The 18,250-nt window shown below is 35.0% G+C and overlaps 1 protein-coding gene across 5 annotated transcripts in view; it reads left to right on the forward strand.

Moving 5' to 3' along the window:
* Nucleotides 1-18,250, forward strand: part of IFT74 (intraflagellar transport 74) — a 41,814-nt gene that overhangs the window by 18,880 nt on the left and 4,684 nt on the right. For 3 of the 5 annotated variants that reach the window (XM_030004839.2, XM_030004840.2, XM_030004841.2), the window contains exons 10-19: nucleotides 288-350; nucleotides 1,309-1,452; nucleotides 2,110-2,150; nucleotides 3,374-3,453; nucleotides 3,583-3,585; nucleotides 7,176-7,229; nucleotides 11,991-12,088; nucleotides 13,070-13,196; nucleotides 16,992-17,155; nucleotides 17,825-17,950. In XM_030004839.2, coding sequence (XP_029860699.1) covers nucleotides 288-350; nucleotides 1,309-1,452; nucleotides 2,110-2,150; nucleotides 3,374-3,453; nucleotides 3,583-3,585; nucleotides 7,176-7,229; nucleotides 11,991-12,088; nucleotides 13,070-13,196; nucleotides 16,992-17,155; nucleotides 17,825-17,950 — 900 coding nt within the window. Of the gene's footprint in view, nucleotides 1-287; nucleotides 351-1,308; nucleotides 1,453-2,109; nucleotides 2,151-3,373; nucleotides 3,454-3,582; nucleotides 3,586-4,581; nucleotides 4,777-7,175; nucleotides 7,230-11,990; nucleotides 12,089-13,069; nucleotides 13,197-16,991; nucleotides 17,156-17,824; nucleotides 17,951-18,250 lie in introns of those variants that run through there. The other 2 variants (XM_030004842.2, XM_030004843.2) reach the window with 2 other exon arrangements.

Consider the following 18,250-nt stretch of genomic DNA (forward strand, 5'->3'; position numbering starts at 1 on the left):
TAAGTACTGATTTTAAGGAAAATAGTGGTAAAAGGGCAAACATACTTTTCTTATAGCCCAACTGCAAATAGCAATGATAAGAGTTTATTGGAAAAGTCGGATGCTGAAAGTAAGTAGGTATTGCATCTGAGTTACTTGGAGAAGCTGGACACGGTCTTGTCTTTTAAATTTTTAAGAGCAGCAATGAGATGTTTTATAGCATTTTATAAATACTAAGTTGCAGAACAAAAAAGTAATCTAACCAAGTAGTAATTTTTATCTGAATTTTGCATTTTTTTCCTCTTTAGGAATTGGTTGCTCAACAGCAAGAATTGGATGCACTAAATGTAAAGGAAGAGGCTCTAAGAGCTGTATGTATGATAATAAGTGATCTCTGTACTGATCTTCGTTGAGCTTTAGTGTAAAAAGTAATACAGTAGAAAAATACCTACAATCTTTCTCCTTAAATTTTCAGATACCTGTAGGATCATGCCCTAGAATGGGAAGGCAAAGCTGCCTCTCTGTTTTCCACCAATAATTTCTTACAAGTTTTGGGTAAAAATTATTTCTGCTAGATGCCAAGTGCAAAATTTTGATAGCAATAGTAAGGTTTCCTAGCTTTAGTTATTCATGTAGGTTCAAATGTTTTGTGTGACATTTGATTGATTTGGAATTTCTCTCTGAAGATAAATGTGAAATTACCATTCACATCTTTCTCAAGGATCTGTGAGACCTAATTTTTCAATATGTTTTCCACTTTCAGGATATGTGAGAATGATTTTCTGGTTCCCTATTCCATTTCAGAAGCAACTGGCATTTGAAGCACAAAGTGATACCTGCTAAGATATTTTTTATCCCACATAAATACATAAACACACACTTCTAATACACTGTCATATTGGTAGATTGAGGAGAATTTTTTTGTATTGGGTCTTTCATGGATAAAAGGATTTTATGAGCTGAAACATACAGTCATATATATATTGAGAAAGTATAATTTTCAATACTACTGACATTTTTCCAGTCCTTTTGAATACTGTGTATGGTTTGTGATCCCCTGGAAATGATGAAAGAGTAAATCTACTCAGAAAATTGGCCTGAGGATGAACACATAAATCAAGAAATAGCTGACTGGGAAATTCCATTCCAGAAAATGCAATATTGAGAATATGGATTATAAAGTTTATTGCTTATACTGTCTCTGCACTGTTTGTAACAAATAAGCTTCACTTTCAATGTATAGATAAGTGTTGCTTAACTAAAGCACAATTTCTGCAATGCTCTCTTGCCAGCTGAAAATAGCTAGTAGGTGTTTGCTTTTCCCAACAGGAAATAGCACACTCCCAGGTGAAACAGGAGGCTGCGCAGCTGTATGAAAAGCTCCATGACCTCGAGGAACGTCGAAATCAAATGATTGCTGAGCATAAGAACATGGAATCTCCACAAGAGGAAAGAGAGAGATTACTAAAGCAGGCAAGAACCTAAAATGTTAATCATGTGAAAGATTCTCTCAGTCAGTATTTTAAGGGAAGGTAATATTTGAGAAGACTTGGGTTTGAATCTTGCCTTTATTTGCTCTTTAAACAGCACAAATAGTCTGAAATTAAGACAGTTATTGCATTGGCTGAATGGGATGTTTCAGGTTCAGGCAAAACAAAATTGGCACAATCAACTTTTCAGCTGATTGACTTGTTCTAGTACATCAGCCATGTTGTTATGGGAAAACTGATCATATTGAACAGTTCTATAACCTAACTCCAGACAGTATCTTTGTGGGGTACTGAGCAGATGTACTAATCCAGGAACAATTTAGTTTACAAGGCTCTATGTAGGCTGTGTTATGTAGTTATCCATATATACTGTATGGATTATTGGACTGAACAACACTGATAAGTGTGTCTGATTTTTAAATGTGTATTGAGAAGCCAGGAGAATATTTGGAAGACATAACGCAAGTCGTACCATTTCTTTTCAATGAAGAGCTGTTGTTTGACAATGTGACAGCAAGTTTGTGATTTCATATGCTGAGTTTTTATTCCCTGTATACCGAATTAAGAAATCTTTTTTGATTTTCCTTTTCTCATTTGTAGATTTTATTTCATATGTTAAAGTTGTTATACTTTTTTATAGGTTAAGGATGATAGTCAAGAAATAGCAAGCATGGAAAGACAGTGAGTAATCCCATTATACTGTTGCTACACGTTACATTTAGACCCTAAAGACAGTTGAATCCCATCACACATTTCTATGGACTTCTAGAACATCACCACATTTTTGAGCCTCTGCTTGTGTTTACCTTCCACAGAGAACAGAATATATCCTTCTGTTTCAGCTAAACAATTTTTATAGTGATAGGGCATTTAGATCTGCGTAATAAGATACTTCCTATCCTTATGAACATGGCTTGAGAATATAAATTGTTAATAGCACTGACATAAACTTCTCTAAGGCTGAAGAAGACGTCTGTAAGAGCTACTTATCTGGGACATGTATGGAGTTTAGCCTACCTTATGCTGCAGTCACATTTTGAAGAATTTGTTAAGTGTTCTTAAAACCTGAGAGTTACAAAGTTGCTTACAGAAAGCTCAATTCTAAAGAGTAACAGGGTATTGCTTCTTGACTCTTGCGTACTGGACCTTTCTGAAGATTTGCCAGAAACTCTGGTAAATGTTCTAATAAATAGTAATGTATTGAGGTGGGGAGATAAAACAATACAGTATTTTTGTGATTTTGAGCCTTTTGACTTCTCTCTTTTTACAGAAAAATCGAGATAATTCCTGAGATCTCCTAGAAACAATTTTAAATTCTTTTAAGCAGTATTCCCAACTGTAATCATTGGTTAATTTTTAATGCATCGACACCTTTGATTGGATAATAAGTTGCTTAACAGAATTTTTTGAAAGAAACAATAACAGAGAATTATATTTGAGAATTTACATAGAAATGTTTTGAAGGTAATTTCCTTTCCCACTTCGATTGATTATGTAATACAGTGCTTTACTTGGCAATTTCTTAATGGATTTTAGTGAACACATAGGTAATTTTTAAGGAATACAGTTCCTTGTTGCAGTTTACCAATTATGTTGCACCTTGCAAGCTGTATAGCAACCAGCAGAGGGACCAGTTGAGTAAGTTAAGAGCTACTGATGACTCAAGAAAAAATGTTTTTAATAAAAAAGAGCACCAGTACTTGTATTTCATAGATATAGGGACTAAAGTGACAGGTGCTTTACATATACCTTTTATAACAACAGTAATCCTCCTGATACTCTTTTGGTTTTGATAAATTTGGATTTGCTATTTTTATTCTTGATTTTTCTCTCCATTTTTGTGTAAAAAAAATAAGTATTTTAAAATACATTTTTAACCTTGGATTTCATTTTCTATTTGTCAGGCTGACAGAAGTAAGAGAAAAAACAAACCATTTTAAAAAGATCATTCAACGACTTGATATGGATCTGGAGAATCATCAAGGTAATATGACTAGAGCTGTAGCAGACTATGCAGAGCTGTATCTGTTCATATTGCAACACATATGGTTATGGACCTTAGTTGCTTGAAACCTTTAGGCTTATGCAAATGTCCATTATTCACCATCAGAAGAAGGTTTTGTGTCTAGGGGTACAGGCTTCTCTTTTCAGATGTGAGAAATGGGGAGTACCTACCTTTAGTGGCATGTTCATCAAGTTCATACTGAGTAGTAAAACTACCAGATAAAATAATAGTACAGCTGTCTGGTTTCCTGTCTCCATTTTATTTTTAGGACTACTTGAGGAATAGAAGTTTCTCTTACTGGCAGCATTGCAGAACCAATTCAGCTTCAGAAAAGCTTTTATTTATTTTACCTTTTACATGATCTGATACACTGTCAGTGATTGTGGAATTGAGAATGTTTAATAATAATATCTAAAGCAGACAGAATTCAGCACCATTTTTATCTGTCTTTGAAACTTCTTGGGTTGATCTTTGCAAGAGGAGTTTGGGAGCTGCCTAGAAATGGCTTTAGCTTAGAAGCTTACCTCCAGCACACACCTGCTGTAGTGCATTAGGCTAGGTTAGGTTAGGATTTGTCCTAGCACTGGAAATTATGGTTCTAGAAGAAGTAACTTAGTCTGAGCATAGGCCCTCAACAGCTGTGGAAGATTCTCCTTAAAATGGAAATTCATCCCACAGAAAACCTTCTTCTGATTATAAGGAATCTTGTTTAGATAGGAGTTACATAAATATGTGTGTACATTCTGGAAAATTTTGTAACAAGTTATTTAAATTCTGTAGGACTGATAAATTAATGTGTTTGTGTCCTTTTTAGTTTATACCTTTTCTCGGGTGATCAGTGTAAAATTTAACTGTAAATTTCTTCAAGGTGAACAAGTATTTCTAAAATTGGCCCTAATTAAATTTTTGATACAGCTGTTTCTCATCTTTTGCATTACAAAATATTTCATAGTTCTTCAGATATCTCATTATGTTTGTGCAAATAATTTATTAAGACTGTTTTCTTAGCTTTCTTGTTTCCAGATAACATCATTGCGAACTTTACTATTCTGCTTTAATTTCTCCTTTTTGTTTGGCTTGCAACTCTTTTTTTTTGTATCTTTGGAGAAATGCAGAAGGTAAGAAGTGAGTTGCTTTTCACATTTTTGTCGTGGTTTAACCTCAGCCAGCAACTAAGCACCACACAGCCACTTGCTCACTTCTCCCCCAACCAGTGGGAGAGAAAGTCTGGGAAAAAAAAAGTAAAACTCATGGGTTGAGATAAGAACAGTTTAATAGAACACAAAGGATGAAACTAATAATGATAATAATAACAGTAATAAAATTACAATAATAATAATAAAAGGACTGGAATATACAAAACAAGTGATGCACAATGCAATTGCTCACCACTCGCCGACTGATGCCCAGTTAGTTCCTGAGCAGCGATCCCCCCCCAGCCAACTCCACCCAGTTTATATACTGGGCATGATGAGGGAATGCCCCTTTGGCCAGTTTGGGTCAGCTGCCCTGGCTGTGCTCCCTCCCAAATTCTTGTGTCCCTCCAGCCTTCTTGCTGGCTGGCCATGAGAAGCTGAAAAATCCTTGACTTAGTATAAATGCTACTTAGAAACAACTGAAAACATCAGTGTGTTATCAACATTATTCCCATACTGAATCCAAAACATAACACTATACCAGCTACTAGGAAGACAATTAATTCTATCCCAGCTGAAACCAGGACAATTTTGTAGTTAGGTTTACAGACACAATCATTCATTGCTGGACTGTATATCTTTCACTGTTTTAGAAAAAGACCTCTGTTGAAGAAGAGGGTTTAAAGCATATGTAGGAGAAAGCACATACTCTCTGTCAACATATCAAGATCACTCAGGATATTCAGAATAAAGTTACCTTGTGGCATAATATAGAGGGAGTTACACCTGTTGGTATAACATAGAGGGAATAAAGAAGCTATTCATAAGGAGTAGCTTTAAGACACAGAAATCTACACTCCCAACACTCTCTTTAGTGAATGGAGAGAGAATCCCAGAGGGGCATTCATACTTCTGCTCTAAATCAGCATCTTGGTGTGTCCTTGAGATTCCTGTCCTCAATCCCTCCCTGGTCAGCTTACTTCTGGCTCAGTATTTAAACTGTTTATTACAAAGCATTCCCAGAACTTCAGCTCCTAAAGTTTTTTAGTTAAATTTAAGGTAAAATAGGCACTAAAAGAAAAATTACAACTAAGGATTTTTTGAGTGTTTCAGGATAAATATTTCAGGAATATTTTTGAGCACAATAAACCGACCATAAATAGAAATAACTGGGTTTAGTTTTCACTTAAGAAAATCTAAACCAGTAAAAAATTCACACACTTATTATATGTTCTGTATATTAGCAGTTACCTTTAACAGATTAGTCAAAATCAACATTAACTCTTAATGGAATAGACTTAACACTTCATAGATTGCATGAAAGTGTAAGATACAGATTTAATAATGCCATATTTTAAAGAAAACTTGTCTGTAAAGACATTTTAAAGGTTGTGGTCTTTATTTCAAATATTTTTTTTCTTTAAATACTTGGCAGATCATGTAGCACTCTCTTTCATGGCTCACTGTAACTAAGAGTTTTTAAGAGTAGAACAGACTGAGTTATTAAGGATTGAAGACTTGCCTTGCAAAGTGAGAGAGTCCAGCAAGGAACAAAACCACAGCTGCAAGGAAACTGAAGCAGAATCACAGTCCCTTAGGGGCCCACGGGTGTTCTTACTGTTTGGATATACTAGATAAAAAAGAAAGCATGGGGGTGTACAAGTAAAAAGACCTGGAGAAATTTGCTTGCTTAGTTATATCTATATCTATATCTATATCTATTTCATTCTTTTTCTTTGTATTCTTTAAAGTTACAAGATTATGCTGAAAATTAATCAATGACGAAGACTCAAGCAACTAAAAATCTAGATGTTTGAAACTTAAAATTATTCTTAGGAGCTGAATTGTCTCATCTTCTTGAAACTTGTGACAAATATATCGGGTCTCCCACTTTACTAGTACATTTTAATTGAGCTATTTATAGTCAGTAGTTGGATTTAAAGATGGGGTAAATTACATATTGTATGTTATTCATTACTCCTAATACCACTATAAAGAATGTGTATGGAAATGTTCTTTTAAACTTAATTGTAAAAAGCTTTCTGTGCATTTTAATTTCCTATACCATCGCTTGTACACTTTTCCTTTTTATTTCCCTGAGATTGTCACATTGTTGCTTACAAGCTTCATATCCTTATGAAAGTCCGTTCTTATATGTGCAAGTACCATTGAAATGGTAATGGTTAAACAGAGCTGCAGAAAGTTTTAACTAACCGTGGTGCCCTAATACACAAAAGCATTTTGTTCTCTGTTACTGAAATTCACCTGACTTCAGAAAAATCCTATAAACTTCCTTTGTTCAAACCAAGTATTTATCCCACTCTTATTTATCAAAAATTCTGACCTCGTAAAGGTTCTAAAAATTGCATTGAGGCTGATTTATTGAGCTAATTATCTTTTTTTTTTTCATATCAAAGTGTGTATGACATAGTCAGTTGAAGTGACTATATTAAATGAGATGGGATGGGTCCTGCAGTTTTTATTTTTAAAACTGACATTTTGCCTACCTGAAGGAATCCAGGACTGAGATAATATAAAGTTAAATCAATGTTACATCTCTTGCAGGAGAGGAAAATTGGAAATACAAGGAGCTGAAGAAGAGGGAAGAAAGCATGGACAGTAAGTTGTCTAATAAACTTTAATTAGGCCTAATTCCACTAAAATTCAGCTTTTCTTGTATTGTTAACACTCAGTTAATTTAGAGCTGAGAATAAATGATGTCCTGATCTTTGCATAAAGTTTCTGTGATCTACCTCAGGACAAGATAATTGATATCTTAGGACTTATAGGACAGTCACAAATATTTGGAGCATCTTTCAAGGTTTTTCATCAAACATTAAAGGTCTTAGGAACACAACTTTATTTTATCAAAGCAAGGCTGAAATTAATTTTAAAATTAATTTAAATAAAAGTTATATAAAACCAGCTGTTCAGGTCTGATTAAAAGCAGAACTTCAAAATGGACAAGCATAGACATCACGTAGTTCTTTAAAATTAAAGCTTCTCATATCTGTTTGTTCAAGATGAATGCTACTAAAGCTTTCTTCCATATTAAAAGGTTCCGATGTTGTAGAGACCTCAACAGCAACTAACAGGATGAAAACGGAACTGTTTTTAGAATACACGCTATTGCTAATATACTGCAGTAGGCAGCTTACAAAAAAAGTTGGTCTGTTACTCAGCCAAAGGAGAAAATGATCAATAAGTATGCCATGAAGGCCAAAGTATATAATACCTTTTTGTAACAGTGTTCTGTAAAAATGTTCAGTATAACTTATGGCTAGCATGATACTGAAAGAGAGGTCTCAGCTGACAATGAGGAAAGATGGTTAAGAATGTACTTAGAGAATTTTTGTGTTTTGAAATTACCTGATTTCCTGAGAAGCAGAAGGGCAAAAGCTTGCTTGATCTTGATATTCAGTATGAATACAGACCGTGAAAGCAGGGCCTCATGATTCTTCTGACTTTTTGGGTTCTGCTTCTGCGCTTCATCAGAGGATATTGATGCAGTTCCAGAGCTGTTTGACATTAACTGAGAGATTTGGGGGAACATTCAGGTGTCTTAAAGATGGGAAAAGAGGAAGTATGGTACATGTCTTGAAGAATACAAGCCGGGGAAGTACAGACCACTCAGCTTAGTATCAATTTCCAGAAAGATTATAGGAAAAATAAGCAAGCAAACAATTTGTAAACGTTATAGAAACAGGAATATGAATAACACTAGTATTGATTTGTCAAGAACAAAAAAATAATTACCTTCTTTGACAGAAAAATATTGCAGAATAAGGGAGGAGCAGCAGATCATGTGTACTTTGACTTCAGTACATCTGCTGCTGCTGTCTCATGGTGTTCTTAGAAGCAAGCTAGGGAAATATTGTCCATTATTAACCTATACTGTGCATTTGATTAAAAAATTATTAATTAGGACAGATTCATTGCCAAGATGAAAGGTTGTACTGAGTAGAGTTTTGCAGTGTGTTGGATGTTCAGGTTAGCCAATATTTTTATGAATCAGTTGGATGACAGGAGAGAGAGTAAATACATAGTTCACAGAAAATGCTACGTTGGAAAAGCTGAAATCGTGTTGGAGGACAGGGTCAGAATTTAAAATACTTACAGCAGATTATAAATGAAGTGCAAAAAGTTCAAAAAGGATTAAGTCTAAGTTTGTACACCTGGGCAGACCAATCAACAGCAAAAATGCAGAACAGGGAGCAGTTTGTTAGGCACAGCTCTGTGGTATGGATCAGAGTTACAGTGAAAGACAAAGTGAATATGGCTCAGCGGTATCACACTAACGTGGAAGAGAAAATACCACAGCAGTAGGTATATATATAGGAGTGTGATTTGCCAGACACATGAAGTAATCTTCTTCCCTGTGCATTGAGGAAGGCTTCAGTTGGAGTATTGTCTCTAGTTCTGCGCATAAAGAAAGAGATTGGCAGTCCTGAAGAGGCAGTGGTGAGGGATGTGGAAAGCATGACCCGCAAGGAAATATTGAAGCACAAGTCTTTTATTTTAGAGAATTTGTAACAGTTCCCAAATGTGTAGAAAGGCTGTTTCAAATAGTGAGTGAATTATCTATATCTCTGTATGAACATGGAGGATAGAAAAGTTGTAATACACCAATAGTTGCAGAAAGATTTCAGGTTGGATATTAGAAAAAACTTCCTAATTTTAATACTCACCGAGCATTGGAATAGATTGCTCAGGAGGATTGTAGAGTATCTGTTATGAGCTGTGTGTAAGAAGAGTATAGGCAAACATCTGAATTGCTGACATACAGTTGTTTTTGTCCTGGAGCAAGTGAATTAATTAGATGACCTCCTGCAGCCTCTTCCTTTCAATTTTTTATGAATCCGTGAAACACATAGCGCTCAAATGGAACAAGGTCAATCAGATGTGATGAAAAGGGGAGTTGCTTGCAGAAAGACAATGAAATGAGATGTAAATACAGATCTTGCTTAATGTTTCTAAATAAATTCAAAGAAGGTTTGGGAAAAAAACACCTAAAAAGGTACAAAATGCCAAAGGGGAAGAATACTAGTAAAATCATATAGGTACAATTCTTAGATCCTAATTCCACTGTATTGGGCTCAGTTTTGTAAAATTGTGTATATGTGGTTGTAAAGCACTTTAGTTTTGTTCTCATTGCATATTTATGAATGTGTGAGAATGCTTTTCTTTCATGAAGGTGCTTTCATTTCACTCTTCTGCCTTCCCTACATATATGCTTTGGAAGATTCAATATCCTCATTGCCTACAGCTTTCTTGGAAGCAAATAAATAGGTCTATCAAGATACCGCAATCAATTTGTTTAAGACCTCTGGCTAAGATGCATCAAAGTCCATGCCATCATCTGTTATGTTGAAAAGAAGTGGCTCAGACACTCACAAGAGACAGATTTTAATGAAGCTTTTGCTTACCACTAGAGCACTAAACAGTTAATGCGATTGAAAGTTTTGTGTTAGGTTATCTGAGTGATTCTCTTTGTAAAAATTACCCACTTAATTTTTTAAACACAACAGGAAAGAACAGCTCAAATGTTTTAAACACAAAACATTACGTGAGAATTTCAATACTATTACTTTCCTTACTGCCTTTCCGTTAGTTCTGTTGTGCTCAGATATTTTCTTAGTGTAGAAAATTCCTGTCTGTATTTCACAGATGGTATGAAATACCCAGTGAGTTCCCTTTGAGGAAAGAGCTCTTTTTGGAGTTGTCATTGTTGCTCCTCCTATTAAAATATAATTGTGATATCTTTAAGATAAAACAGACAAGTTTATTCTGAAGGAAAAGAACATCACAGAGAGAAAATAAAACTTCCCTTTCTAAGGATAGCTTAATTTGCAGCCTGGGTACTGGAGAAAGACAGGCCTGGCAATGGTCGTATTCAGCACTTGGGACTTGACTAGCTTTTTCAAGTGCAGGCTGTTTAAGATTTGGTTTTAACTATGTTTCTGGTTACTAGTTCACAGCAGTGTTGGCAAAAGGTAAACCTTCTTACATTCTTGACAAATACTGTTCTCTACAGTTACTAGTCAGCGTCAGGTGGACGGAAACTTTATTTCAACTTTTTGAGCCAACTGAATCTGCATCAGAACTGGTCATTATTTTTAGCAATCAGCTGTGCACGTTACAAATGTGTTGTCTAATGCCATTCACTGACCTCTAAGAATTCCAAGTGTCTTTCATCCTGATATCTCTGTCTCAGAGATAGTCTTTGTAGTATCTTAGTATTGTCCCCTGGCTCCAATAATGCACATTTTCCACTCTAAAAGTTTTAGAAGCTGTACTCTGTAAAGCATCTCTGTTAACTCTCATGGACAGCATTGCAGATCATGTCAGATATTGCAATAGTTTTCTTATCCATAAATATTTTATTGGTAAATAATTTTAAAATTAGGTATTTAAAAAAAAAAAAAAAGGATACTCTGGGATCCACAATTCTGTAGTCATTCTTCATCCCTTCAGGATTTGTCAGTATTTCCATTAAGTAGTTCCTCCTGTCTTCTTTCTCGCTTCCCAAATAATCCATCTTGAATTTACTATTACGTAATCCTTCTTGCTCAAACAAGCACTTTGCTGCTTTTTCATCCAGCTAGAAAGTTTGCAAACTCAGTTTCCTGAGTGCTCCTGTGTATATAAGCCACGTTTCAGGAGGAGACCCAGCAGGAGAGGGATAATCATAACTTGTAGCCCTGGGTTTCTCTTGGTTGACCTCTGCCTTTCATGTGATGCATCCAGCACCTTTTTCTGTCACCAGAAATATAATGTAGTAAGCCTATTACTACTACTACCACCATTACAAGTGTCTTGTCAGATTCAGTTGGATACTTATCGGAATGAACATAAATTGGAGGTGTAGCAAAGGGACATCATACAGAAATAAAGAGATGATACCAGGTGAATATTGGTCTCAGGTCCTTAGCAGTGTTCGGCATTTAGCCCAGGCCACTAGAGATAGCGAAGTCACATGTTTCCTTTATTTAGTAGCCCATTTTGATAGCTTTCAGAAAAATGAAGACCAACAGGTGCTAGGACAAGCATTCAGAAAGGTGTCAGAAATGATGGTGATGAAACTCCTTTCCCATTGGGTGGCAACCCTCATCTAAACAGTATCCTGAAGGTGGTGACCTCATGTCATTAATCAGTCAAATACATGTCTGGAAAAATTGTCCTTTTTTTCATTTCAACCCATAAATTGACAAGTTTCAAGGACTCTACCACCTGTCTCTTAAATAAACTATTAATCGTAAATAACCCATCTGAAATTGTACAGCTTATTAATTTAATACAAAGTTTTGACTGGAAATTACAAGAGCTTGTGCTGTACCCTTGCAAATAGCAGCCATCTTTATTATGTTTGTTGATCTCTAGGTTTTCTTGAGACTTTTGAAGAGGTGAAGAATCAAGAATTGGAACGAAAGGCCCAAATAGAAGCCAGCATTGTTGCACTCCTGGAGCACTCAAGCAGGGTAAGTGCATTTCCCTCCTCCTGTGGCAAGCTAGGAATTTAGAAGCACAGAACAGGAGAATGAATGGATAAAGAAGGATGCTGGGTTTTATATATTATCCAGTCAGTATCTGCATAACAATCTCTTAAGAGGGTTAAACATTAAGCCATGTACAGCTGTAGTTTAAAAAAAATAAACAAATTTGTTTGATTTCTCTTTATTTCTGGGGAAAGAGTTTTGAATATTAGATAATACTTGTGACCAGAATAAAAGAAATGTTTGCATAATTGCTGTAACTCATGATCACTGCTATAATGAACATTATTCCATTCATGATAAACATTTCAGAATACTGCAGATAAAACTACTGCAATATTTTGTTTACCTAAGGTCTGCAAATCTCAGTTCATAAGTATTCTGTCACTACTGTTAAGTAAATGACAATATTCCAGTTGTCTCTCTGATCTACTAAAATCATATCTGTAATACCCTGCTGTGTAATATTTAAAGGAAACACTTTAGAAATTGTTCACATTTGCAGTCCACCATTTTTTTGGCACTTTAAAAACATTTTTTCTTTTCACAGATTTGGTTCCTGTGGATTTTTTTATCTTATAGAAATCTTTCAGCTGTATAATACTTTGATTATATCATCACTTTAATTGTCTTCAAATTCTTTTAGTATGGCATACCATAGGGTATATTTTAGGCAATGACACTTTAGAAGAGATCGATATGGCAACACAGTTTATACTTGTTGCATTTTTGTTTCATCTTCACTGGCCTGTCAGTACATCTTTTATCAAAAGTTGGCAGAATGAAAGTCATTCACATTTAAAACACTTCAGACTACTTCCAGTATTTTCAGTCTTTGTAGTAGAAAAGCCAAATAATAGACAATGTACTAGGACAGGAGAGTTTTTTACTTGTCCAGTTAACCATTTGTTGTTTCAAAGATACAGCGTGTTCTCATTATTGTTATATATATTCTGTCACACACAGAATGTGAATCATATGAAACAAATTTCATCTGTTACCAATCAAGAGCTGAAGATTATGCAGGAAGACCTCACTTTCAAATCAAATGAAATGCAGAAATCACAGAGCACTGCTAAGAATCTGATTACAGGTGAGATCAGCAATGAATTTTCAAATTCATTCCTTATAAAAATTAAAATTACCTGAGTTGTTACACTAATAACAAATATAAGATCAGTGATCTCCAAATATGGAAACACAGTGGCAAGTTAACAAATTGAAACTCTTGTGGGTAACAAGTTATTTATATTCCTCAGGAGTATTTCACTTACTATCAGTAAATGATCTGCTTCCTTGCACAGATACGCGTTAAACAGATGTATTTTAATACAGGGATACAAAGTTGTTTGAGATAGAAGTTTGACTTTACTAATATTCATCTCAAAATAAATGTTTTTCACAATCTTAAAATAGTATTTAATAAATTGAATTAGAGACTTCCACAGTTATCTAAATATTATGTATTATTTGTAAATGTAGTTCTTAGTATCACTTACTTATGGTTTGTGCTTTTCTTAAAGGGGTACGTACCATGGGAGAATAACGGGCAACAACAGTGAATAGCTCTCAAATTCTCAGGCTTTGATTCTGCAAAGTGAATATTCATTTTGACTTAATTTTGGAAATACTCGAATACTTAAAATTAAGTGTAAGAATCTGCAGGATCTTGCTTGTAATTTCAAAAAGCAGACAGTATTTTTCTTTCATTTCCATAACAAGTATCTGTTTAGTTCTTTATTTGCACTGTTTATAGTAGAATTGTTCTCATAATTCTAAGCCTTTGCCAATATCATTATTGGTTCAGCAAGTCTTTCCCTGTTTGTTTGGCTGAAAGGAAGGGGCAGGAATTAAGAACTATAAATCATTTTGTTAGAAAGCTATTACGTGCTGTACTTGGTAGTAATTTTCAAAATAGGAGCTTGTGTTGTAACTTCAAAGTAGTTATGTGCAAATAAGAAGTTGTTATACACAAAATATTACAGAAATTGATTGTTCTGTTGTGTGTTTGAACATTTAGTCTTTGCTTGTCTGCAAATACTCATTTTGCAGTTCTAGCAAAGTTTAAAAAGCTGGGCCATACATTACAAGTTCAAATACAACTTTTTGTTCTTTCGTGTAAGCATCAATTCTTACTACTCTACAATATAAGGATGTTCTGGACGCACATAGCACTGCAGAGACATTATTGAGAGATGTATTTCATTCTTTGCAGTGGGAGAGAAGGAAGTTACAGTACATAATTTTCAGCAGATCATTTAAATAATTCATAAGTAAACTTCTGAAAGCAAGGAGTCACAGATACTGTAATAAAAAACTTAAGATTCTTCCAAAAATACAGTGAATGTTCAGTTTGCACAGTTGAAGTTCTTCCTAACCCTTGAATTATAGCATAACTATCTTCAGGATTTTTTTGTTGTGATTATAACAAAGATATAAAAAGTCCACCAGCAGAACCCTTTAAAAAAAAAGGGGGGGGGGGGGGAAAAAAAAAAAGGAAAGGAAACCATGAAGAGTAAACAAAAGTGCTGATGGCATAGTTTCCCAAAAACATTTCCCTGGGTCACTGAAGTTTGGACTGAGAGTTTGCTCCTGTGTACACACTGCCTGCTAGACGCTGCAACTTCATGGCGTATCAGAAGGAACTGGTCTGCATCCTCTTCCTGTCTCTTCACCTAGAGAAGTTTTGAGGTTTTTTAGTTTTGAGTTTTTTCCATTGAGGCTGTTGCTGGATAAGGATAAAATTCACCCCTTCCAGTTTCTTCCGTTTTCTCCAGAAAGTGTGAATGGATAGGAATAGCCCATTGCTTTCTCACCATAGTTTTAAACAGTATATAGACAGAACAGCCTAAGAATCCTTTCTGGCTTTTTGGCATTTATGTTGTTATTACTCTTTACATGTAAAATAAATCCCAATTAGTCAACTATGTATTATTTTAAAATAACAAAATACAAATATTAGAAGAACTAGATAAAAAGTGAAGATGCCATGATTAGGCCTAAACAAATCTTTAAGAAAATCTAAGGTTGTTTTCTGCTATTTCTCTCCAATTTGAATTATTTTTATTTTATAATTCAATTTTTTACTGGTTTTAGTGTTAAAGCCCTGATTTATTGAGGTCCTTAAGCATTTGTCTGTCTTTAAGCCACAGTGCTGTAGGAACACAAAAAGTAGAGCTGTGGTCTGTTCAGTCATGTTTTAGGATCTGACATTGACCAACACCAGGAACTGCAAAGTGAAACTATGGGCAGTTGTGAAATATTCTGGACACAGGGAAAGTGTCTTCTTAAACCCTTTAGGGTAGAAGGCAGCATAACATTGAATCACAGACATGCAATGCAGTTCCAAACCTTTTATTTTTAAACCCTTCTTTTTACCAGTATGGAAATTTTTCATCTTTATATAAATGCTCTTTGCACATACAGGACTCTTTCAATCTTAACTTATAGCAGTGTGTTCCTCAGGATAATTGCATATTGTACACAAAAATCTTGGCTTGTCTTTTTTTTATTTTGAGCTTCCTAAAGAAATCACCAAAGCACTCTGTAATAAGACAGAAACATTGATTAAAGCCAGTATTTCACTCTAAAAAATAAGTATATGGCATAAATACACAAGAGGAGAGATGAGTACCAAATCTTGCTATGACAGGGTTTTGATCAGGTGAGATTTTCCCAAATAATTCCACTAAGGAAACCATACCCACAGTTTTTGGAAAGGTGAACTCTCCTTCTGTCACATGTGCACATCCACTCCCTTCTGCTGTAAAGATCTGTACTGCCTTGGTTAAGTTTGGGGGAAAATTTCCTACCCGTTTTCCAGGTGTTCAGCACAAATCTGAGTGCGTGAGCAAAATATACAGTCTATGCTGAGAGAAGTTTCTTTGTGCTGTTTCATCCTGCCCAACAGCCCACTTTGCCTGATATTTTAGAATGTAGAAAAAAATCCTGCATTATTTGTATCGTTCTTCTGAGTTAGACACAGCTCTGAAACATAAGATTACATAGCCATGTGTTTCAATGTTCAGGAACATGAAGAGAATACAATAACAAGGCTGCAGGTTAGAAAACTACCCAAAACAAGGCTAGCCACATCTGGTCCTTCCACACTCAGGGTGGATGACTTATCCCCAATACTGGATCAAAGTATATTTTTTATTTTGTGTATCTTTCTTGTATCCTCTCTTAAGCATCTCATGTCTGAACAGTTTCAGTCTTTACATCTCTCTTCATATAAGAATCCATCCATACTTCTAACTCCTTTAATTACCTGTATCTTTGTTGTTTCTTTTTAATGGATTGTCCCAAGGAAATGCTGTATATTGTAGCACATGCTCATTTTGTCAGCTATGACAGTTCTTATTCTGTGGAGGTATAGAAGTGTTTTCCTGTACAGAGTGAATGTTTAAAGCAAATTTGGCTATTTACTCTCATAAAACTAAGTCTTATCATATACAAGCAACATAAATAAAAACAACATAATGCTAAAAAACTTAATAAAAATAATTTTTTTAAATTGTCTGCATTATTGCAGTCAGCTTTCTGTAAGGTATCACCACTGCTTTAAGACCTGAAATTGACTGATGCTATAAACAACTTTAACTATAGAAATACCACACTGTGAGGTAGAAAATCACCATGTTTTCATTACTCTTCACTTACAGAGTATAATACAGTAATAGTAATATAGGAGTCTGACTTACAGGATTATTGTGCAAATCAATTTTTTTTCTTTCATTCACATTAACATTCCCATGAATATCAGAATCAGAAAGATACGCAGGAGCTGTTTGTATGGCTTAAGTATAGCATAAACGTTTATATACTGGGCAATGTATTATGAAATAAAAAGTACTGTCAATTAGAGATTGTGTATCTGGTGATCTAGAGAGTCAAAAACTGCAGATGGACTTACAGAAGATGGAACTCTTGGAGGGCAAGATGGTTGATGAACTGGCTTCTCTTAAAGACAAAATTGAACAAACAAAAAGGGAGCTGGAGGTCTACAATAATTTGCCAGCTCTGAAAGCATCAGGAGAAGAGAAGAAAAAGGTAATGAAAGGAATGAAACCTTGAATTATACAGAATTTGTGTGGTTTTGAGCACCTAGTGGAGGGGAATCCAGGTCCAAGACTGGGAATCCTGACTGATAGCTGAAAACTGGGCTTGCACACCAGTGCAAATGAATCCAAATGCTTCTCTGCTTATATATGTGACTAAATAACTGGGTACAGCAGGCTATCAGCTGGATGCCTTTTGATATCTTCCTTCCACAAAATTTCCCATTTATTTTAGTGATTCATCTGAACCTTTCTGCTGTAACTTATGACTACCCATAAGTTTGAACTTAGCAATCTAACCACAGAACCCAAACAAAAAAGAAAAATCTATCCTGCATGTATTTGCTCTAAGACAAACTCCATCTAGAGCATTTCCCATTTCACATGTGATAAATTTCCTACAAATTCTTAACATCAGCATTCCCACTTGTGCTGATATAATATGGTCTAAGCCTACAACTTGGTCGTAACCATTGAATATTATCTTTAGGATGGAGCATGCATTGCTAGAGAAAAGCCTTATGAGTTCTTTATGCATATGATATTGTTCTGAAAGGAAGAAAAAATAGCATCTTGAAAGCTGAATTATAATAATTTGTCTGTAGCCCACAGCAAATGAACTCATCCATTAATCGGTTTGTGTTGGGTTTTTTCCACCTAGAGGCTCCAGGATGACAAAGAAAAATTAACAAAACGTAGCCATGCTTTCAAGAAAATGATGGAACATTTGAATACAGAGTATGAGACACTGAAGAGAGAGCTGCAAGAGAATGAGACACATTCTCAGGTATAGCTCAAGCTATATATTATCTTTTCAGTTGTTTCTATCACAGTTTCGGTTTTCTCATACACATGAAACATTGTATGAATGGAATCAGTTTTTTCCTTCTCAGGGAGTTTTCAAAATTGTGTGTTGTAATTGTATAGCCATATTTTCTGTTTTCAAACAAAGTTAATATTGTGCCAATAAATTTCTTGTAAGCTTTGTATTTCAGAGTTACTAGGCAGAGGTCTTTCTGAGCTTAAAAATTGTACGAATACTTTGTTTAAGTGTTTGTATTAATCTTGCTCAGAACTCTCCCCCTTT

The sequence above is a fragment of the Aquila chrysaetos genome, chromosome Z (assembly GCF_900496995.4).
Source record: "Aquila chrysaetos chrysaetos chromosome Z, bAquChr1.4, whole genome shotgun sequence".
In the NCBI taxonomy this organism is placed as follows: Eukaryota; Metazoa; Chordata; class Aves; order Accipitriformes; family Accipitridae; genus Aquila; species Aquila chrysaetos.